This window comes from Oculina patagonica, chromosome 11 (assembly GCF_052425735.1).
Source record: "Oculina patagonica isolate OP01 chromosome 11, crgOcupat, whole genome shotgun sequence".
Lineage (NCBI taxonomy): Eukaryota > Metazoa > Cnidaria > Anthozoa > Scleractinia > Oculinidae > Oculina > Oculina patagonica.
The window spans coordinates 8,605,486-8,629,133 of record NC_135768.1 but is presented as its reverse complement, the minus strand read 5'-3'; the positions used below and the strand labels follow the sequence as shown (position 1 = coordinate 8,629,133).

The following is a 23,648-nucleotide window of genomic DNA, read 5'->3' as shown; positions in this document are numbered from 1 at the left end:
CGCTCCTGGCTACAAAATTTAATGAAACTTATTGTTATTGCACACACATAAAGACTAGCCCAATGTTAGTTTACACTGCAAGTTTCATGTCATTTGGACTGACAGGTGCCAATCAAGAATTGCCAACTTCTACCCATGTCACGCAACATTTATCAGTTATGCAAATTAGCTCAAATTCTGATCCAAATATCGTCAAAGTCCAACTTCCTTTTTCCAAACAGTTTTTACCACGTTTCAGGCTTAGCCTTGTTCTATTAAAATCGCAAATAAAATTTTTGGCATCTGTTAAATTTTGGCGACAACGGCTGTTAAAATAACGTGACCAGAGACTGGTTCTAACAAGGCGGAAAGGACTAAATTCAAGAAAATAAAGCACTAGAGATCAGTTCAGTGAACACTATTTCTAGGTAATTGCGATTAAAAGTGTCTGTAAACACTATTTATAGCAGTTAACTCTAGCGGATGGAAAAATTCAGTGCAATATCCCTTTCAGTTATAATAAATAACTCCTAAATTTTGTTCTTATTTATTGAGTGTGACGAACAGTCGCGGTGTTTTTTTGGTTCCAAGGCATCGAGGTGCGAGATATAAGTTTTCTAGTGCATAAAGTGGTTTGACAGCTCTTGAATATCCATAAAAAGATAACAATCTTCACGCTTAACCTTGTTACTGACCTTTAATTTGTTATCTTCAACACTGCTTTTTCACAGTGCATATGAACACCTCAATCTGTGCCCGCCGTAAGCATCCCTGGAATCAACTTGAAATTATCATTTGTCTTGATCGATTTATTCCGAGCTCACTCTTTCGATTATCTGTTCACTGAGGGTTCGCGTAAATTTTGGATTTTTTTTTTGTTGCATCTGATATAATTTACGTAAACACAGTTTCGAAAGCGAACTGAATGTGTGGGAAATCGCGCCCAAGACCATGGTCAGCGGTAAAGAAAAATAGCACATTATTTGAAACATATCGTTTGCTTTTTTCCCTTGGCTAAAAAGTGAATATTTTTTTAACTTAATATTCAGACCCTACGAGTGTCTTGCAATTCTGTGTTCAGAAATTAGAAAAACCCCTTAAAAGACATTGGCCGCGGCCGCACTTGAGAGTTAACTGGGTTAATTTTCTATTAACCCGGTTAAAATTTCCTCACAACTTAACTCGGTTAAAGTAGGGTTACGAAAACTAACTCGGTTAATATTTTTTAGCGGCCGCATTAAAACCAGACTGAAGTGACGTGCTATTTATAAACAGGCAAAATGGCCGGCTTCCGTGATCACGTTATCATTTGTACCATCATTCTCTTACTGTTTGGGTATATTTCAATGGGTTCTCGTCTTATGCAGTTTTTTTTTTTAGTTTGAGAAGTTCCTGTGGAACCCGCTGTGGAACAGTTTGAACTTTCGCCTTCTGATGACTGAGGCGAATGCGGTGTTTCAAAAATTGCAGGTGTATATGCACTGTGTAGACTTGCCAGATACGGCGAAGCCGCAGCCGAAGTAGCTTGTTGATGATACCACGGTATCCCTTCTTGAACTAAATAATCGTTCCCCTGACTCTCCAGTTCTCTAGTACTAAGGGCAACTAACGAATTAAACCACGAACTGTGCGAATTGTGACCAGCCGCCATGTTTGCGTGTTATGAAAAACATCGTTCCTCGAACATCTCATCTTACACGGTGATGATTGACAGATTTGACAACCAAGACAATAGTCGAATCTGATAAGAAACCACTAACCTGGTTAAAACCACGCAGAAAGGTAGTTTAGAATTAACCTAACTCGGTTAAGAAATCTTTTGTTCTTTGATTAATTTCCATGGGAACCGCTAACTTGGTTAAGAGTCGGTTAACTCTCCAAATACGCGGCCGCATTAGACATTTTTTTAACCCAGTTAATTTTAATTGATTAATTGGAAATAACTCCGTTAACTCGCCAAGTGCGGCCGCGGCCATTGTTGATTATAACCAGAATTGCGTGACACTTACATGACCAATTCGCGTGATGTTGCCCACGGGTTTTATTTATAGATCCTCACTTACAGAGTTGGCGATGTATGCATTTCAAAGTTGAACATGGCTATTGTTTCTTGTTCGTTTTTGAATAATTCTCAGAACAAGTGTGACATAAACGTTCGTTATCCGGGGGTGAAGGAATTTTTACCCTTGGCCTCTTGTCAAAAAGATATTCGAACGCATCTGAGAGCAGTTAAAGTCTCAACGACTGGTATTCCCTGGGGGAAAGATTTGATTCATGCTCGCGCTGGACATTTTAATGAAGATGGCGCTAACATGACGATCTGTCCAAGACACCAAGCTGAGCTGGGTGTGTTTTGGAGACCAAGCAGGAAATGTGCACATCCTCTTCATGGAAATCGTAAGGGCAAGCCGGAGACAGGAGCTAATCTAGAAATGAGCAGACAGATTATGGAAAATTGGAGAGTACTCCTTCCAGTTGGAGCAGGTAAAGTAGAGAGATACATGTATCGTCTACGCTCGTTCTGTGCTGCTGTTTTAATACTTAGATTACCTTTTTTTATCTTGGTCAATGCTTAAGCTTTTGTGATACAGAATAATGCAAAAAGGTGCAAATTATGGCCAGTGACTATTCTCATTCTTAGGACATTTTTTGTTATTTTTTAATTATTTATTATGTTGTTGCATACCATACGGTTGTTTGAATATCGATGTTTTTTCTCCATCGTCAAATTCTCCAGGCCAGAAGCGAACTTCGAAAATAAATCCTGCAAGGTAATTGACCTATCCAGTACGGACCTAGCGTAACAAGGATTTAAAGTTTTGGCCTTAGTTTATATTAAAACGCAAGACAAAAGCCATGTCTTACTCCGTACAAAGTGAAAGTAACATTGTTGCTTTTTGTTCGTTCTAACTATTCCAAACACAAATAATAAAAAAAGAGAGGCGGCCCCCAAAAATGAAGCGGGTGGGGACGAGAAACATTTGTTTTTTTTCCTTGGCCTTACTGAAACGTTGTCGCCCCTTCAGGTGCTGCGGAGGTAAGTTTTCAATCTACGCAACGCACTGAATGATCGTTCTGCAGAACACGATGTAGCAGGTATCACTACATTGATATGAACCACGTAAGAAAACTCTGAAAACTTATCAAATGGATCATTCTCTTGCATTGTCATAGATAATAGAGAGATTAAGCATGACGTTTATTCTTCCCGCAAACGGCAAAAATTCAACTTCTGCAGTCTGCCGTTTGGCGTTGGTACGCGGAAATGAGAAGTTTTGTGTTTGTCGTGAATGTGGGATTTTTTCAGTAATTTTTTGAGGGATTGATTTTAGAATTCGATAAAAAGGTAAAAAATAAAAGACAAGCTCGCGTTCGCCGTTTGCCGCATAACGTCATGCTTAATGTCTCTAATATCTATCTCTTCGAAAAAAAATCTTTAAAAACTTGCTTTGCCCAAATTTTTCTTGCTGCCCAAAAAATCTGAGTTGCCCGAAATTGGGGGGGGGGCTGCCCCCTGCCCCCCGGCCCGTACGCCTATGAGAACCACAAGCGTCAACCGAAATTGGAAGCCCACAGGAAGTGTGTTTTGCATTGTTTTTTTTGTCGATATTTCCACGTAAAATCAGTTCAAGACAGTGAACTCAGGCGAACAAAAATGCGAACATAAACCACTAAAACTAAAACTTGATTTACTGAAAGGGAAACAAGCTTGTCGGTAAATTTGCCAAACATTGAACTGAACCATTGAGTAATATAACAGCTGCAACCATGCCCAATAAACACGTGCTACAAATTAGAAAAAAAATAGCATCCAAGCTGCAGTCTTTTTAGTATGTTCTACCTGACATGCTTTCGTTGGATTTGAAGTTGCGAGCTGGGAATGGAAGCTACATGCCGAGATCACTGAGGGAAAACAATTGAAACCCCTTATGGTACACAAGAGAACACAGAATCGCGTAAAATGAGTCTGGCTCAGATGTACATGGAAATATTCCCACTGTGGTATAATGAGGGGTGGGGTGGGGTGGGGGAAAGGTTGGATAAGGGTAAAAGGGTAACAGGCAACAGTTGTTTAATGTTCAGGAATCCAACCAGACCATGAAGAATCACACAATGTCCGGGATCCAGTCTCTAAACAACTTCAGTTTTGAATCTGATGGTTTTCGAGTTTGGAAGGCATACAATGTGGATCCCGGTAAACGTTTTACGCCAACACAGGTAAAAAGGTTTGGAAAACCTCAGGGACCTACAGACCTACGCGTCGAGCAGCCCTTTAGTGCACCGCGAGTGGAGGCTGGTGTTTTTAGATCCATTAACCAAGACTCAGGGAGGGGTGAATCCCAACAGCTACAGCCGTTACCACGAGCTCCACCTGTTCAGTCCCAGCGGGATGGGCGCTGAAGACATCCAAAAAAGGGATCCGCTTTTCAGAGAAGGTCAAGACTCATCTGAAAAGGATCTTTCTAGAAGGCGAGGAGACTGGAAGAAAGGTAAGTGGGGTGGATGTCTGCAGTAAACTAAGAACTTTGCGCGACGAGAGTGGGAAGAAAGTGTTCAACAAAGAAGATTGGCTGACTGCTGAGCAAATAGCCCGGTACTTCAGCAGACTTTCTGTCTTGCACAGAAGTGGCCGACTAGCCATAGACCAGGCTGATCCGAGTCCAACCGAAGAAGAGGAGGAAGACTTCGTTGCCGACACAGAGGTGATAGTAACAAGGCTTCAAGTTCACAGCTGGAGCTGTAACTATATTATTGTAAGATACTGAATGCCTAATAAGTTGTAAATTCCAGCTGTTGACCGTCTGTAGGATGGTTACGTTTTGAAGCGCAGGCCAAAGATGCCAGAATGAAGTTTACATGGAGGGGTACTGCTGACTATAAATAGGGGGCGGGGGGGGGAGGGTACTCCCATGTGTTTTATAGGGGGCGGCGGGGGGGGAGGGTACTCCCATGTGTTGGCTACCATTAAAAAACCTCTCTGCTACACACTTAACTGACGTAAAAATGTTCACAGCCACTCTATTTTTAACTGCAAAAGGATTCCACAGTGACTGCAACAAGCAAGTTTTTCTTTGACGCATTGAATGATTGGAGAAAACTAGGAAAAAAGGGGGCTGTGAACAGTCTACACACAAATGTGCTTTATGAATGGGAGTAACCCGCCCTTCTCCCGGGTAATAGAAGTGCGTTCTTAAGGTAACGTGTTAGTCAACCCGTAGATGGGATGACAACTTATAATTAGAGACTCTATATCTCAAAAATGTGCTAAGCATGACAACTTTGAGAGAATTACACCTATCAGGTATATAGTTACTAATGGAAATACCTTACCGCCATCCCCACCCCAACCCCTGTAAGAGGCTTCCTGGAATGAGTGAAAGAAGCTTCGAATCCTCTTCCATTATATCTTCCATTATTATAGCCTACTTGCAATCTAATTTTTTAAACAAAAATTCAAAGAAAAAAAAACATGGCCCCACCATATACTTTCTCAGCTGGCATAGCTTACTCTAAAGCTACATTTATAGGCTAATCCATCGTCGCTCGTTGAGTAAAATCAAAAGCCAGAAGTCTTGCGAAAGGTAAAAGAAAACTGTATATTTCATCACATATAGACGAGTATTGAACACACCTTTCTGCTTTGTTTCCTGTCCCTTTCTTATCATTGGGTCCTATTTTCTGCAGTTGCAGTTACCGCTGATCAAGGCCCCGGGCTCATGCTTCGTGCCTTTGTCACGACCTCACGAATACCGTAATTTACCATGTTGCCTCTATGCACGATTAGCCGAAACCAGTAATTTAAAGTTTGATTTAACCAGCAGTGGAATTAGAAAAACGAAAGTGAGCTCGGGACTAAATCGGTCAAGACAAATAATATTTCAGGTACCTGTCAGGGCTGCTTACGGCGGGCACAGATTGAGGTGTTCATTATTATGCACTGTGAAAAAGCAGTGTTGAAGATAACAAATTAAAGGTCAGTAACAAGGTTAAGCGTGAAGATTGTTATCTTTTTATGGATATTCAAGAGCTGTCAAACCACTTTATGCACTAGAAAACTTATATCTCGCACCTCGATGCCTTGGAACTAAAAAAACATCGTGACTGTTCGTCACACTCAATAAATAAGAACAAAATTTAGGAGTTATTTATTATAACTGAAAGGGATATTGCACTGAATTTTTCCATCCGCTAGAGTTAACTGCTATAAATAGTGTTTACAGACACTTTTAATCGCAATTACCTAGAAATAGTGTTCACTGAACTGATCTCTAGTGCTTTATTTTCTTGAATTTAGTCCTTTCCGCTTTGATAGAACCAGTCTCTGGTCACGTTATTTTAACAGCTGTTGTCGCCAAAATTTAACAGATGCCAAAAATTTTATTTGCGATTTTAATAGAACAAGGCTAAGCCTGAAACGTGGTAAAAACTGTTTGGAAAAAGGAAGTTGGACTTTGACGATATTTGGATCAGAATTTGAGCTAATTTGCATAACTGATAAATGTTGCGTGACATGGGTAGAAGTTGGCAGTTCTTGATTGGCACCTGTCAGTCCAAATGACATGAAACTTGCAGTGTAAACTAACATTGGGCTAGTCTTTATGTGTGTGCAATAACAATAAGTTTCATTAAATTTTGTAGCCAGGAGCGGTGTCTAAATTTGTTGCTTATTTTAGTGGAATTTTGGGGATTTGCGGTCAAAAACCAGGGGGGGGGGGGTGGTCTAACTCCCAAGGGAAAAATCGCAAAGCCGACCCACTTTGTCTTTCAGAGTAATTGGGTAAGCCCTTCAATCTGGCAAAGTTTCATCCAAATCGGAGAGATGGCATGTATCGCCCCTGCCTGGTCCTCTGGCAAACTCGTTCTTAAGTTGTTCAAGTTCGCAAGATCGTGTAATCAATGAACAAGACATTGTCAACATAATAAACATTATCAATGACAATAATAAGATTAGTTTAAGGTCGCGGGGGACACCTTAGGCTCATCATTATGCATTTATTTAAAGCGTATGCACGAAGTACAACGACTGACATAGACAGCTTTACGAGATATTTATGACTGACAAAAATATGGGCGCGTGCGCGTGCTTTGTAAAAAAATCCCTGTTTCTTTGATATTTTAACCAATTTAAAACAACACTTAGCGATATACGTTCATATAGATTGTAGGAAGTCTTTGAGCTTATTTTGATTTAAATTTGAATATTTCTGCAACTCAGAGTAATCACAAAAATATTCGGCATAAACAATCGTGTCCTTTTTAAAAAACGCATTGTTCTCACCATAAAAGCGTGGAATATAGTTATCATAATTACATCTCTCCTTGGCAAAATGATCGTATTTAGGTCGGGACACCTTCGGAAATCTCAAAGTTTGGACTTTTCCGACAATTTTGTGGCAGAGAATACAGCACGGATACAGAACTTCGTGACTTGCCACTGCAGATAGGTAAACTATGAATACTGTAGTGTGTCATAACAGAAGCAGAATTTTAAAAGAGCGCTTTTAGAAAGAGGTAGAAGACATTGAATTCAAAATTGCACACTGAAACCGCCATAACTTGCTGGCAAACTTTAAATTTAAAAATCCGCTTCTGTTATGACACTCTAGAGGTATTGACTGATTAGTTTTTGACAAGATCACAGTGTGCTGTCTCCTACTCGTTCCGCAAACTCTGCCACAAAATCATGTTTTCCCCGATTTGGCACTAACGAGGCTATAACATCGCCGTTAAATGCAATCTACCAAATAAAAGATGACATTCACAATCTTTCATCATTTCTTTATGTCTCTGTAAAATGTGGGCTTAATCACACCCATAACAGCTGAGAAATAAGCGTTTTAAAAGATGCAGGTCAAGCAAAATTTCCCTTCATGAATTTATTCATGCTGAAGGTATCCCCCGCGACCTTAAGGCTGGTTCTCATATGATCGCCCCGATCGTCTCTGTCGCTTCTGTCGTTTGCAAAATTCAGAGGCGATCGAAGCGATTGGAAGCGATCAGGGGGTTCTCATATGATCGCCCCGATCGTCTGGTATATGTAAAATAGGGTTAATCAACCAATACAATAATTCATGATGTCTTCTTTGTTCCCGCATATGAATATTCGATTTTATTCCGATCGACGCACGTGTGTTTTTTTTTTTTTTTTTTTTTTAAACTCCAATATCGCTTATGGCAGCCTTCGATGCAAAGGTAAAATTCGTGGCCTCCTATCTTCTCATTATTGCGGTTTTACGGCGAAGAAGCAAAAGGGAGGCCAAACGGAATCGTAGTTATGGGTAATACTGATGCACCATGGGCCAGTTTGGATCGCTTCGATCGTCTCCCTCTGTGGCAGTAGTTCTCATATAATCGTTAGCGATCGCCGCGGTCTGCGACCGATCGCCCGGATAGAACACGGGCGATCGAAGCGATCGCGATCGCCCCGATCGTCGCAGACGTCTCTGTAATGTTCTCATATGATCGCCCCGATCGCAAGCAAACTTTTTGAAGCGACAGAGGCGACAGAGACGATCGGGGCGATCATATGAGAACCAGCCTTTAAGGTCGCGCAGGACCCTTGCTTATTAATATATTCATTAGCCAAATTTCTTGTTGGAGTGCTGTCTTGTAAAGCTTTAATTCACTACATTTTGAATATCGATTCCTCTAAAATTTAACAAGGATATTCGGGGATGATGGAATTACATCATGATTGTCCTTTTACTGAGAGATGACCGTTGTCTGTGATGTTACAAGCCCTTAAAAGTTTAACTGAAGATAATGCGATTTTGTGTCCAAGTTTTCAGCTAGCACAGCGCACCAAATTAAATGATTATATAGCCTAGTGATAAGTCGTAACTTCTTTTGTGTTCCCACTAGAACGAAATTTTCGATTTCAAAAACTGCTACAAGTTAATGGCTTCTAAGAGAGTAAAAATGTGAAATCTAAACTTTGAAACATGCTATCTTCATTTTGAGAAGGAAATTTAAAAAGTCGCTCTAGCCAGAACACAATAGAGTACACCAAGTTTATGTTCCTCGCGAATCAACTCTTGAAATTCTATATCGGCGGGGAAAACTTGGACACAAAATTGCAGGTTTTGAGGCTTCCGAAGACCTTCCGAGTCGATGTTTACAACAACGTGTGCTTTATTTAAAGCTGTGAATCTAATTATGATAATTCGCTATGTTCCAGCGCACGGGATGCGAGGCTGAGAACAATACCTTGTAATTACTTGTACAAAGAACTCTGAGAAAAAAAATTCTCATGAATATTTCGTTTGTTGTCGGCTTCAGTCGTCGCAGTTCGTGCATACTCTTTAAATAAATACATACATAATAATTTCAAGGGTCCTGCGCGACCTTAACTGTGGATCTTGTTGTTGAGCTGTACATTGGTAAACCTTTATTACATGGAAGAAATTAAAGTAAAATAATGCAAGAGGTATGTGGTGTTAGGCATATAAATCAGTTGTTATTTGCATAAGGAATACAAGCAGACCAAGACTCGCTTTTTTTTTCTGGTTCTGCAGTTCTTTGTTTGTTTTTGTATTTGAATTCATACCACAACATTTTAACTTTCTTTCCTTACTTCTAAATGACAGGCGACTTCAGTCATTGGTCCCGTACCTAGGAATAATCCCCCCCCCCACCCCAGCAAGTTCTTCCAAGATTTGTCACATTTTGTTGGTCACAACGATCCAGGTATATTGCAGTTAATGTACAGTGTTTCTTACTAGAACAGTGTTTGACTCTAATGTCCATAGCACGAAGTGACTACGTGTAGTTTTATATGTACATGACAAAAGAGAGTTGAAACCACCCAGGTGATGCGCCATGTAATATAATTTGGAATGATTTTCATGGCATCAGACTCCATCATCTTTAGCTCACCTTTGTCTTTTTCGCCGATTAGCGTCGCGTTTTAATTTTGTGGGGTTTACCTTCCCAGACAAAATCGAAGATAATTTTCTCTACTTTGTTTTGCGAATTCTACAGGCAGTGATAATACCTGGGCGTTGTAAATAAGTTTGAAAAGTCCCAACAATTAAGCAATGTTTAATCTCCCAAGGAGTGAAGGAATACTACTCTCGTAGTACAAAGTCGTAGTCATAAGCGGAGGTAAGAATCAGAACGTTTCCATTTTCTTCTGATCCGCTTATGACTTCGTCGCTTATGATCCAGTGAAAACTGTATTGACAGGGCCGCAAGCAGAAGCAGAAGAGCAACCAATCAAAATGCCAGCTCTCAGGCCCCTCTAGTAATTCCTTTCTGCTTGCAACTTTGACAATTTAGTTTTCACTGGACATGCCTAAGCGACAAAGTCATAAGCATAACTGGAAAGTGCGCTTATGACTCTGTCAGTTTGATTTTCACTACACTGCAACACACTGCGCTTCTGATTACGACTCATGGCCACCCCCGTCCCTAGTAAAAACTAGCTTAAATCAGTCTTAATTCACCCAATTTAACCATCCATGTTCTGTGACTAAATGCATAATGTTCAGTGTTTATTGAATTGCTTTTTAGAAATCAATCAGCTTGTTCTTGTGGTTCAAGGAATTTTGCCTTTGCTAGTTTCTTGGTTGGCTTGCAACACTGCAACCCTAGTAATATGTTATGTATTCCAGGTAAAAGACTTACACCTTCTCAAGCTGCTATGCATCCATTTTTGGCTCTTGATTTTCCATTTGCTCGTTTGTTGCCACAGCAAGAAGATAAAATATCAGGTTTGCTTTTGTTATTTTGTGCATTAACCCTATTTAGACCGGGGGGGGGGGTGGCTTTTGAGGCCCGCGCTGACTTTGAAATTTTATAACTTTCTTAAGATTTAACTAAACGCTGCCAAACTTTCTGAGTTTTCCTAAAATTTATCTGGCAACAACTTGGTAGGGTTGGATGATGTGTCAGGAACTTGACATCACCATGGCAACGGCATTTTGACAGGCATGTTTTCCCAAATTTGTAATTTTGCGTGGTTATGTTAATAAAAATCAACTTAAATAGAATTATTTTTACATTTTTACGGGTTTAAAACACATTTTTATTCATTTTGAGTACTTTGCAGTGATTTTGGGTGGTTTTCTGGCATTTTGGAAAATTTTGAAATCCAAGATGGCGGATCCAAGATGGCGGCTGTTTTGACATCATGACGTAATTGTCACATGATGTGACGTATACCTAAAGAAAGAGTTTCGGACGTACAATACATCCTATAAGTTTCATGGTGATTGCTTAAATATTCTGGTCTGAGAAGGTCCAAAAAAGCCCGGTCTGAATACGGTTAAAATAAAGCACCCTGGTTAACTTGTTTCGTACGGGTCAAGGAATAACCACAGCAGGGAAATTATAACCGGCTTTTTTTCCCAATAATAGTTTCACAACTCTGCCAGTAGTCCTGGTCTTCTAGTGTATTAGTTACTGTTGTTTTGGGGCTAGGAACATTGTTCCTGTTGTTTGTTGTATTGTTCTCTCGAAGGGTAGCGATCAAGCTATTCACGTGAGACCTTGCAAGAGAAGCTAACCGACCAAACAGTTCCTCCTTTTTGAGTTGATCCAAATTTTAAATGCGGTAACTGGAGTGAAATGACAAAATTTCAATACAAACTGAAGAAGTTATTTAGAAAAAGAAGTAATTCATCCCTGATGATGCCATAGATCGGCGAAAGCTGGGATTTTTAGAATAAGAATTTTTACAGTAGTTTTAGGCCACATTTGTATCTTTATAGATTAAGTATCTTTATCAACAGCATTTCAAGCTCAACTGCTTTATGTTAAACAACCTCTTTTATTTTCAGATGCTGCTGCAGGTTACACAGATATCTTAATCACTCCTGAGCAATATGTCTCCAAGCCACACGTTGACGAGGACATCAAAGGGCAACATTTTTCTGGAACTGAACTCCTTAAGACAGGGACGACGACTGTGCTTTATAGCAGTAGGAAAACTTCGTCTCCTGTGCTAACAAACCAAAACAAGGAAAGTTACGTAAAGAACGTTTCCCAAGCACCAATTAAGAATTATGGAAATTCTCAATGGCCAAATGAAGTGATTGTAATGGATGAGAAATCTAACAACGCTGATCAGTTGCCGGTAGAAAATTCCAGATATGCAATGGAGGGCCCTCTCACATCAAGCAAGCCTACACCAACTCGCCCACAGAATAAAAGATCTCCTTTGTATAAAGAAAAGATAAACTCTGGTGATATAGTGAAGAAGGAAAGAGCAACCTCTATCAACATCAGGTCTGCTCCTCCAACTAACCAAAAGCCTGTTTGTGAAAGTCAAAACAACAGCAGTTTTTCAAAATTGGACAGCACAGAACGGTCCGATCTGGTGGAGATTTCACCAAAAAAACTCGGCTTCCTAGCTCTTGCAATGAGCTGGAGAGATCTTCAATGAAATTAAAAGACCGTCAAGCTGATACCTCCCAACCTCGTAGCACTGTTGCACCAGGCACAAGTGCTGTGAATGATATAAAGAATCATCCTTTGTCAGAAAATGTTCTTGATCTTCCCTCATGGTGGAATAACAACGTTGTGAGTAGAAATGAAGCAGAGAGTGTTGACAGGTCTCATCATAAAACGATTTCTACGAAAACAAGATTTAATTTAGACAAATGCTTTTCGTTTGATGAGACAAATGTTGCAGCTAGGACACGTGTCTATCACAGGAAAACAAAATACAGAAAACTAGAAAAACAAAATAATTTGTCCCCCGAAATAAAATGTCCTAAACTTGAGGACTCTGTTGCCGGCCAAAGGGAAGTGAAGGCAAATGATTCTGGATCTTGGTCAGCGAAAACATCCCCAGTGGATCAAAGTCGCAACTCAAGACGGAGAAGGAAAAAGGTTCGTTTCTCATAAATTTTTTTAAGCTTCTGCTGGTTTGCATGGTCATTTTAATACATTCAGAAGAGATTCCTTTTGAAAACAGTCACACCCATGATATTATGAAATGCCTAACAAAAGAACAGGAAACATTGGATGGAAAAGAAGGACTCAAGCGTTGTAGCCTTTGTACAGAACTCCACCTGGGCTGTCAGTCATCCAAACAGTCAGTCGTCAGTCAGTAAGTCAAGTCAATCAGTCAGTCAGTCAGTTAGACTGTCACTCAATCGGCCAGTCATTCCGTCAGACAGTTGCTCAGTCAGTTGGTCAAGTCGAGTCAGTAAGTTAGTCAGACAGACAGTCGGTCAAGTCAAGTCATGTCAAGCAAATCAAGCAAGTCAAGACAGTCAGTGAGTCAGTCAGTCAGACAGACAGACAGACAGACAGACAGACAGACAGAACGTCAGTAGGTCGGTCAAGTCAAGTCGGTCTGTCAGTCAGTCATGATCAGTCAAGCCAGTCGGCCATTTATTCAGTAAGTTAAGTCGGTCAATCAGTTAGTCAATCAAGTCAAGTCAGTCAATCAAGTCAGTCAATCAATCAGTCAGTCGGTCTTGAAACCAGCCATCAGGTCCCCATATTATATACGCCTTCATTGAATGGCTGCACACAGCAATGGTTAACAACTATATTAGTTTTGAAAGACATCCAACAAAAAAGTGTGTTTTTGTTATCAGACCTTTCTTATAAAATTTTAATGTATTTTTTCTTGATTTTATTAACGTATACAGCTAAGTCAGGAGCAACTAGAGCAGGACTCAGAAAAAGCTGAATCTCCTGGCAAATACCAAGATGATGTAAGAGTTCACCCTTTTAGTCCGAAGCTAGAAACACTTACTCCTTACTGATAGTTAAACATTACATTTAAAGAAGTTTTGAGAAATTTGTAGTACAACAAGCCAGTTTTCTCTATTGATGGATTATTGCCTGTTTTCTTCTCTTTACGCGAAAAGTCACGTGTGTCTGTTTGTTACTAAAAAGAAAGGCAGATGTAGCTATTTCGAGTGACGTGTGAATTATTCTGTTTTAGAATTGCGAACATAAAGGTTATTTTCCCTCAAGATTTGTTCGCGCAAGAATTTAAATTTTTAAACAGACAATTAAATTTTAAACAGACAGGCACAAAAAACCTCTGCATCAAGATGACTTGTTAAACTGAAAGCTTTTTGGTTAAACTGAAAGTTGTAGCGGCTTTGTTATTGTTTTCATTACATTTTTCTGTTGTTTAAAGTGTATATGACAGATTTTTTTTTTATTTGCCTGATCGAATGTACGTGGGATGCTGATGGGAACATCGAAAAACGAAATTCAAAATCTCTTTTTTTCACCGCGTTTTTTGCGCTCTAAAATCGTGAAATTTCACTTCCGGTTGGGTCCAAAACCGCGCACATTGGGGAGCTGGGTCTATTCTGCTTTTGACGTCATGGCCGGTCTAGACCCAGCTCCCCACTGTGCGCCGTGACGTCAAACAAGAATGCGCTCAGTGATACACTCAATAACCAAACAAACCGAACATGGAATTTTAAAGCTGCGACGGCGTAGATTTTAAATCGCTACAATCACAACAACACGTGCGCTTCTTCTAAATTCGTTTTGAGCCTAATACGTCAAGATTAAAAGCCGCCTTTTCATTTTACTTTCCTGTATATTTGCTGATATGATATATGATAGCTTTATTTTCACACGCTGTTTCCATCGGCTTTTCTAAAAAAACTATCATTACACTAGTATCCCTCTAGACTTCAGATCATTTACAAAACTGCAAGCCTTTAGCTTTTTTTCGGTTTTCCGGCAACCCAGCCACAATCTTCCTTTGAAATTCAGTTTGTTTGGTTCTTGAGTGTATCACTTGTTTGACGTCACGGCGCCCAGTGGGGAGCTGGGTCTAGACCGGCCATGACGTCAAAAGCAGAATAGACCCAGCTCCCCACTGTGCGCGGTTTTGGACCCAACCGGAAGTGAAAATATTGCGTTTTTTAGGTCGAAAAGGCGGTGAAAAAAACGAGATTTCGAATTTCTTTTTTCGATGTTCGCATCAGCATGCCACGTAGATTTGATCAGGCAAATAAAAAAAATCTGTCATATACACTTTAACATTTTAGGTGGTGATGTTGCTCTGATGCCACTCAAGACAACGTTAGAAATGTTTCTACTTTTGTCAACAAATGTTAAACATTTGTCCACATCTACAAGAGTTGCAGCGAATCGGTAAATCCATGAAATAAAGTTTTCTAACCCATACAATTATGTTCGTGTTTTCTATTGAGTTTTTATACATAATTATAGCTACACAGCCACCTTCCCCCACAACGCGTTTTCATGCCTTGCCACGTTTGGTTTTTGATCCATCTTTTTTAAACTTTGTACATATACACTTGAAATTTTTTTAAACAAACCGGTCAATAAATCAGTTAAATTGATATTTCAAGTGCAATAGATCAGCCACCGCGTTTTTTTAAAACAATGAGACTGCTCGCTCTCGGTTTTTATTGGTTTTTGATAGTTAGCTCGGGGCTTCGCTCCTCGCTAACTATCAGCTGATAGAAACCTCGAGCGCGCAGCCTTATTGATAAATAACAGCTGGACTTTTGGACAATTTGAAAAGGCCTTTTTTTCCTAGGGCAAAGGTAATCAAAGGAAACCATGTTTCATTTTTTTTGTAAATTCATGGTTATAGTGGTTATGCACTTAGGTTGAGGATTGCTAGTTTCCACGCAAGCCTCTCGAACAGAGGAAGAACTCCTTCAAAGATTCACAACCACAAACTACAACCGTTTGTAAAATGGTACTCGCGCGCCAAACAAAGTCGGCCATCACTGCACAATAGTTTTGATAAAAGTCGGCAATTTAATTTTCATTCCACCCTTTCATTGTCAGACTTCTGAAAGTGGTGTGCCTTGCAAAATTTATGGGCCCTTGCTGTCTTCAATTTCTATTCAACTGGGGGCGTTTAACACTCGTTTTCAAAGTGCAGTCCAGTGCAAAATCTTTCATATGAAAATGAAGTTAAATTAAAAGTTCACAAAACTCAACTCATGTTCCCATAAAGGATTCTATTTGAGGTGTTATCTTAAAACTAAGGCAAAGGGCCGGGTTTTTTTTTTCGTGTCCCAGCATTTTGCAGAACAATTTCCAAACCAATGTATGGAAGTAAAAAAATCTTGGAGAGAGTAAGTCGTACAGCAAGATCCATTGTAAAAACAGAGCGATATTTCTCCCTCCTGCAGAGTTAGTGACCTATTCCTTACCAGTTCAACAGCAAATTAAATCGTTGTTGGAAATCCGCGAATGTGATTGGTTATCATTATTTTCTATGTAACAATTAGACTACGAGCCCGAGTTTTCTATGACTGAAAATGTAACGAGAAAAAATTCTCGGGTAACCAAAATGACGTCATAAATTGTTTATAACTGAAGTGGAACTAAGCGCCGTTGGGCGAGTGGTTTCACTGCAATTTTTGAACATTTTATGGCGTCATTTCTAAGGTTTATAAGAGCGCAGACCAACGAAAAACGTTCTAGTTGGCAATTCACAACTTGCTGGCTTCTGTTTTTGGAAAATTGTTGCCACAATTTCATGGTCTACAATCTCATCGACGAAAATAGCAAGCCAGGGAAAACTACCACTATTCATAATACTTTTCGGCGTTGTCGATTACGCTTTACCCGTTTCTTTTGAACAGCCTTTCTAATTGCTGGTATTTTCTAGGGAAACAAGCATGAGCACAACCACATTACAATGTTGTTTATACATATATATTTACAAGATAAAGATGTCAAAGAAAGTGGCCAAAATCTGCAGAAAATAATATACAGATTTAGGCAAGCCTAAAGCGGAGCTCCCCAGTTATTTCTCCTTAATAATTTTTTAGACTGTTTTTTATTCATGTTATTTTCTTTATATATGATACGTATCCCTTTTCACCATGAGCACCAGATAAGAGTTAAAAAATCGATCAATCAAAAATATCATTAGTAGTCTATGCATAACGGTTAACCTTGGTTCTAAAGATACACTCGCAACTCTCAAAGTTAAACAAGAACAAAGAAAGGGTTCCTCTAGAACATATCCATACCCCCATCATAACTGGTATGTTACAACTATACATAGCATACAACTGGAAAGTTTTGCATGTAGCTTCCCCACTCCCCCAAATGGGGGCCCTATACAATGGAATGGTGACAATAACAGTCTTATTATTGCCTAAATGACCGGTCATTATTTATGTAGAGGTGGGGGGGGGGGGGAGAGGGAGGGAAAAATATGTTGGAAACAACAAAATTTCTGTAAGGCCCCCCCTCCAGGCCATGTAAGTAGCAAGTGACCCCCCCCTTCTTTATTCAATATTTACGTGATGACCCCCTCCCCCCTCACCTCATATCTCCCTTTATATGCCTTAAGTAATTATTAAATTATTATGCACAAAGGCTGGATCAACACTTAGTCAGGCAAGGCTTCTTTGCTATGGATACTCTTCCAGCAATAGGGCAAATTTTGGATGAGTTATGTGTATAGTAAACATACCTCAATTATTAACTCCTTAACTTTGGAAAAGTGATAGTTTTTACAAATTATGCTTTCATGGTGAACACAAATGTAAAACAAATGTTTTCCAATGATTTTCCTAAAGTGTTAAAGAACTACTTTCTTGTTGTTATATCATGTTTTGTTACTTCCTGGGCTATTGCAGTGATAATCATTTTGTAAAAAGAAATAATTTCAGTCAAACCAGATATTAAAGCAGATAGGTCTGGATTCTTTATTTAACTTAAATTTGAGATAACAATGGAGTTTAGAGTGCAAACAGTATTTCTGTAAAATACAAATCCCTAAAGTTGTACATAATAGTGGAGTTTAAACAAAAGAAAACAATAGAAACTATAGCATAAAATTGTACAATTTAGCGTCACTGTTTCACTTATAGTGTTTGCACTCTTCTATTTAACTGTTTACCCACCTCAAACTGCTGATCCCCCCTAAACTTCTTCTAATGGCAAGCAAAATATTGACATTCTGTCGTTCTGCCAAATAGGGTTTCCAAAACGATAACACCTTTTTCCTTTATATGAGTCCCTTTGCCCTTTGCTTAATTACATGTAACTTAGCAAAAATTCTGGAAAGGCATAAATACTGTTTGTTAGTTCTAAACTCAGGTATAAATTGCTTGGCAAAAATTTTACCATGCCATTTTACCATTTCACCATGCATTAAGAGATTGATGAAATGTGTATGTCATTATCATAATTATTGTTCTTTGCAGTGTGGGCACTGGGAATTAAATGTTTAGGTAGCAGAATGATTTTTTTATGTACATGATTGTACCTTATCTGGCTTTATTTTATTAACTTTAAAATTACACCTGTCCTTATAAATAAATTGTATTCTACACACAGTACATTTGTACATGCAATGAAGAATAAAATATAATAATCTGATTGTTCATTTATCTCTTTCTGTGTCTGCAACTCTGTGGAAATTCTGCTACTCCTGTTAACCCTGAAAAAGGCAAAAAGACATAAGATTTGTTGATGATCATTGGCATCAAATGAATGTTTATAATTTTAAATTAGCTTAAATTGTTCAGAACACTCTGCCGATGCATAAAAAAGAGATATATTTTTCCAATTTTTGCCTGGGCCAGGGACTGTGTTGGGGGATATGTTCAGAACCAAAAAAATCTTTTGACCTACTGAAGGCATAAATAGTGCTATCAATAAGACCTGGCATATGAATGAGCTTTGGTGGGTGTTTTGGGGTCAATCACTGGCTAAAATTCATGATTTCCCTATTAAATGAGGTGTCTTAAGACTCTTATATTGCTCTCTGACAGGTGCTGTTGAAAGCACTGTGATTAATTCCACAAAGGCTTACATATTCTCCCCTTTCTTAGCGATGTAGCTAAGAAAACACTACGCTGGCTCATCAACAAGCCCAACTGGCTTTTCTGTCCTCAGCAGCTCTAAAAGTTTATCAACTTTTTGTTTTCATGTGAAATTTCAGCTGAGTTAAAATTCAATTTCTTTATTCACCTAGTACCACAACAAGACAATTCATGTTAAGTTGGGAATTAAGCTTATATACCTGCCAACTCTCACGCCTTGGGCGTGAGTCTCACGCCTGCAAGTTGAAAACTTCGATCTCACGCCAACTCACGCTTACGAACCAATTTCTCACGCCTAGTCGAAAAATGTGAGTTATTGCAACCACAAACGACACACTTTCCAAATAAACGGCATGCAGTGCATGCAGAAGCGATGACGTTTCACAAAGGGTCTAACATAATTTTGAATTTGTCAAAAACTCAACGTAAATAAAAGTAGCCGACACCTTGTGCGTGATAAAGACTGTTATCAAATTGTAGTGTACATTTTTTAAACCTAAGAAGCAATGTTGGTGATTGTCTAAATAGCATAGTTAGGATCTGATGGAATTCAAATAAATACAGTAGTTATGAATGCACAGGCCAAGGATGCAAAGTTAATAATACATTTTCTTCGTAGATTTGCTCCGGAACAACAGTAGATTGCGTTATATTGTAGTGTGTCAAACGGTCTCTTGCTCACAGCGGCCCTGTATTTTATAGAATTAGAAATTTCTGTCTACTGAATCTTATAGATGCTATCATATAAAATTTAGTCTCTTTCGTTTATACATTGTGGTGTTCCATTCTGACTGCACGGGAGTATTTTGCTTTTGAGTTCTACGCGGCGATTTGTTGTTTAGTTAAACTTGTTTTCTGTTCGATTGCGCGAAAAGGACAAAAAGACAAGAGGACAAAAATATCCTACCGGTCGGCTGCCTGCATAAAGCGATAATAATACATTTTCTTCGTAGATTTGCTCAATTGAACAACAGTAGATTGCGTTATATTGTAGTGTGTGACTTCCGATAAATGACACACGATACGCGGGAGCTAGCTTTTCAGCAGCGAGAAAGGTCAAACGGTCTCTTGCTCACAGTGGCCCTGTATTTTATAAGAATTTGAAATTTCTGTCTACTAAATCTAATAGATGCCATCATATAAAATTTAGTCTCTTTCGTTTATACATTGTGGTGTTCCATTCTGACTGCACGGGAGTATTTTGCTTTTGAGTTCTACGCGGCGATTTCTTGTTAAGTTAAACTTGATTTCTGTTCGATCGCGCGAAAACGACAAAAAGACAAAAAGACAAAAGGACAAAAGGACAAAAAGACAAAAAGATCCTGCCGGTCGGCTCCCTGCATAAAGCGATGACGTCATCAGCTACCCGTCATCGCTTAAAAAATGTAAACTCAAACCAATGTGAGAATTGAAAACTCCATGTAAAATGAGTAAATGGCGATACTTTCCTTGAAATCTCAGAGTTTTGACAAAAAAAGCATTGGAAATGAGGTCGTGTTTAGCAAAACACGTACATGCACTGGGTCGGGATATGTTCGGAACGTCTTCGGAATACTTCAGACGTCTTCGGAAAACTTCGGACATTATCGTATCGTTTTCGGAAATCCTGGCACTCTTAGGATATAAATCTCACGCCTTTGACCCAGAAAAAGTTGGCAGGTATAAGCTTACATGTAGATATTAAGGTTAGCTGTTAACAAGCGGAATTTGAACAGGTCAATTTGCACTTTTCCCACAAAATAATTGCAAGTATACTAGTAATTTGTCGGGTCAGGTAGCAGATCTTGTTGGGTTTTTTGCCCTCCTACCCCTCTCCCATCCCCTCTTTTCTTGAACAATGAAAACATTACATTTTGTATGTATATTTACATGTGCTGTTACATGTAAATTGTGTATATTAAATTCCTCAATAGGAACCATGATTTTAAGGAAACATAAACTTACCAAGCAGTTAAAACACTTATCTTTTTTCAAACCCCAAAATTTTACACTTATTATAAAAAACAAGTTTCATGCACTAATGTAGATTCACATAAACTAAACTCTGTCACAGAGCATAAAGGTATAAACTGACACTAATGTAATGCTTACCTTCATCATCACAGACATTAACTGCACCCCTTGAATTCCTGTTTTCCCTCACTAAAAACAAAATGTACACATATCAAAAACCCATAAAAGGTATGGAAATCCTAATATAGCAAGTTTTAGAAATGCAACAGATTTGCTTATATGAAATTAATGATAAACTCAAACTGCCTCTTATAACCTCCATAAATACCGGTCACTCAATTAACCTCGTAAACCTTGATGTATATTTGAATGTACATGTACATGTATTTTAAATTTGCTTTAAATGATATTTTCCTCATTGCAGACAGGCACATTTTAAACTTTTTTTTTATTTCAGGATCGAAAACTAACATGCTACTCTTGTAGAAAAAATAATTCAGGCAAAAATATTTGATTAGTCACTGCTTTAGGCTGGAAAACTTTGAAAGGATTAACAAATTGTACCAGTCACAACCGTCAAGATAGCAATGCTAATAGCCACAATTCCCCTCTGGTTGTCCAATTTCCTGTCAAGCAATTAATTTTTCATGCCTGCTTGCATAATGGGTAAAGGCCAGGCATGTCATGATCATCTGACTACAAGTTAATTATACAGTCACAAGTTTGCTAATACACAGTGTCACATGCACTGTCCTAGGCCGGCAAAATTTGAGAGCTGCTTGTTGACCACAGGGCAAACTGGAATTTTTTCCAAGCCCTTATCCTATATTATAACTGATCAATTTGGTTGTTATTACATAAAAAAAGTTCATGATCTTACACATAACAGATTAGAATCTGTGCTTTTTTCTTTATTGTAATTTATAAGAATCCAGGCGTAGTCAATCGATAGAAATCGATATCTCAAATCTGTCGATACAATCGATATCTATTAATATCAATCACAAATTGATAATCGGTAATCGATAACAACAGAACTCACAGAAAAAATTATTATCGATTGTTATCGATTGAGAAAATCGATAAAAATCGATACTACCGAAACAGGTAGAGCGTGAATTCAAAAACATGTGTAACGGTTGTTTTCGGCGCCAAACGGCAACGATCTGCGTCATGTTGCTTTGCTTGTCAAATGAAAAAGGTAAACGCACGTGGTTACATTCTTTCGCGTTCTGACTTCGTGGTTCGCACCAAAAACAACCGTTACGTATGTTTTTGAAGTCGCGCTATACCTGTTTCGGTAGTATGTGGTCCTCGGGCCGCCATCAGCAATAATTGTGTCGATTATACTGCCTCTTAGGCTGTCATCAATTGGTTTTCCTGATATAAATGTCCTGCCTTTGCTGTTTACAGAGAATGCCATCATCGAAAGCTTCATCAAATGTTGAATGTGACTGTGTACGTTCACCTTTTTCTTTGACAAGCACAGCCACGTGATGCAGATTGTTGCCGTTTGGCGCCAAAAACAACCGTTACGAATGTTTTTGAATTCGCGCTCTAACTGTTTCGGTAGTAGCAATCGACAGTAATCAATAACAATCACTAATCCCAAGGAGCCCCTGGAGGTGTAAATGTATATTTGTTTTAAGGTGATTCCCTAGTATTGCATTCTGCATCCTTACTGGGCAGAATTTTACGCGTAATTAGCACGCGCACATAAACGAAATGGCGGCTTTTTTCAATGCGGCTTGGCTCGCGCGAGAGAGAAATAATCATTTTCTCGTAAATGAGTTTGGTGACCTATCATTTTTTTCTCTTCGAAAGTAGCAATCAAATTCTTTCTATAAAATGAATACAGATCGATTTCTAAACGAATACGGTGACCCCCCTTTTTTACTTCAAAATTTAACTTCCCTTAAGGTAAACAAACAACTGGCAAAGTTTAGTTGGAAATCTATGAGCAGTACTATTTCTAGGGAATTACCTTATTTAGATATTAGATGACATTAGTATTAAGTAAAACAATATGAAGATTGATATTGATTGCTATGGTTGTTATCGATTATCGGTTTATCGATTGTTTACGCCTGGAAAAATATGAATAAAATTATCAATTTATTCCCAGAACGGCTGTTATCAGATTAGAAATACAAAACTTTCACAAAACATTTTTCACTCACTAAAATAAGGAAAACTAAGCAAAGTTCTCAGTAAAAAATAGTATAGGTCATTCAGAGGAACAGTTCCTCCTACTTCGGTGATTTAATTAAAGGATAAACAAATTTATCGCAGTAGAAGCTGTCTGCTTTGAATACAACTCGTGTTCAAGACAAAACGAATTTCAATAATGTTGTATGCCCTTGTTCTGACATACCGGTTACACGAACGAGTGCTATTAGATGGAATGCTTGTTAATCTAAATAACAGAAACTTTTCTAATTTGTTAAAAAGGCACACTAATAATAAGCTTAGCTTACCTTGTTTTCGTAACGGGATTTTGTCTTTGACCTTCTTTGCTTTAAACTCAACAAGTAGCTTGGAAGATTTACGTCCATTTCGATCGGTCACAATTCGTTTTTCTTTGGCTGCTATCCCGGGATAAACGAGGAATACATCCAGAAATAATTTATCTGTAATGAGCTGTCGTGTGCTTTTCAATCGCGGAGTCCTCTCGGTGAACTCATTCGTACGCTTGGTCGGCATGTTGTGAGTTTGTTTCCTGACTTTTAACTCTGAACCATATTCAAAATTCTGCTGTTAACCTTGCCGTTTTACGAAAGTTTAGGTATAAACCAGAATGGCAATAAGTTTAAAATAAATCAGTTGGAATCTGGTTACCGGTTACCGGTTACCGATTTCACATTTTCAGTTACCGGTTACCGATTTTTCATTTTGCATCTAAACTTCCCTTCCTCGGTCTAATTTCTAAAAAAATCTGTATGTGAGGTATTGACAGGCTTT

At 38.7% G+C, this 23,648-nt stretch overlaps 2 protein-coding genes and 1 pseudogene across 3 annotated transcripts in view; 1 reads left to right on the top strand and 2 right to left on the bottom strand.

Moving 5' to 3' along the window:
• The window catches only part of LOC144631070 (uncharacterized), a 125,777-nt pseudogene that overhangs the window by 82,954 nt on the left and 19,175 nt on the right, over positions 1 to 23,648 (bottom strand). The gene's annotated exons all lie outside the window — the stretch shown is intronic.
• Positions 10,595 to 12,729, top strand: LOC144631065 (uncharacterized). The gene is made up of 2 exons (XM_078489446.1): positions 10,595 to 10,691; positions 11,760 to 12,729. The coding sequence occupies exons 1-2, from the start codon at positions 10,622 to 10,624 to the stop codon at positions 12,362 to 12,364; spliced, it is 675 nt and encodes a 224-aa protein (XP_078345572.1). The 5' UTR covers positions 10,595 to 10,621; the 3' UTR covers positions 12,365 to 12,729.
• LOC144631068 (uncharacterized) lies at positions 17,528 to 23,499 on the bottom strand. The gene is made up of 3 exons (XM_078489449.1): positions 23,165 to 23,499; positions 20,826 to 20,876; positions 17,528 to 18,349 (listed from the first exon to the last, which is right to left on the bottom strand). Exons 1-3 carry the CDS (start codon positions 23,388 to 23,390, stop codon positions 18,297 to 18,299), a joined length of 330 nt encoding a protein of 109 aa, XP_078345575.1. The 5' UTR covers positions 23,391 to 23,499; the 3' UTR covers positions 17,528 to 18,296.

Bases quoted from the DNA above. Each gene is read 5' to 3' on its own strand.
- LOC144631065 (XM_078489446.1), top strand. From the start codon at position 10,622: ATGCATCCATTTTTGGCTCTTGATTTTCCATTTGCTCGTTTGTTGCCA. The intron at 10,692-11,759 runs GTTTGCTTTTGT...TTTTATTTTCAG, and splicing joins GCAAGAAGATAAAATATCAG to ATGCTGCTGCAGGTTACACA.
- LOC144631068 (XM_078489449.1), bottom strand. From the start codon at position 23,390: ATGCCGACCAAGCGTACGAATGAGTTCACCGAGAGGACTCCGCGATTG. The intron at 20,877-23,164 runs GTAAGCTAAGCT...TTTTGTTTTTAG, and splicing joins AATCCCGTTACGAAAACAAG to TGAGGGAAAACAGGAATTCA. The intron at 18,350-20,825 runs GTAAGCATTACA...TGCCTTTTTCAG, and splicing joins TAATGTCTGTGATGATGAAG to GGTTAACAGGAGTAGCAGAA.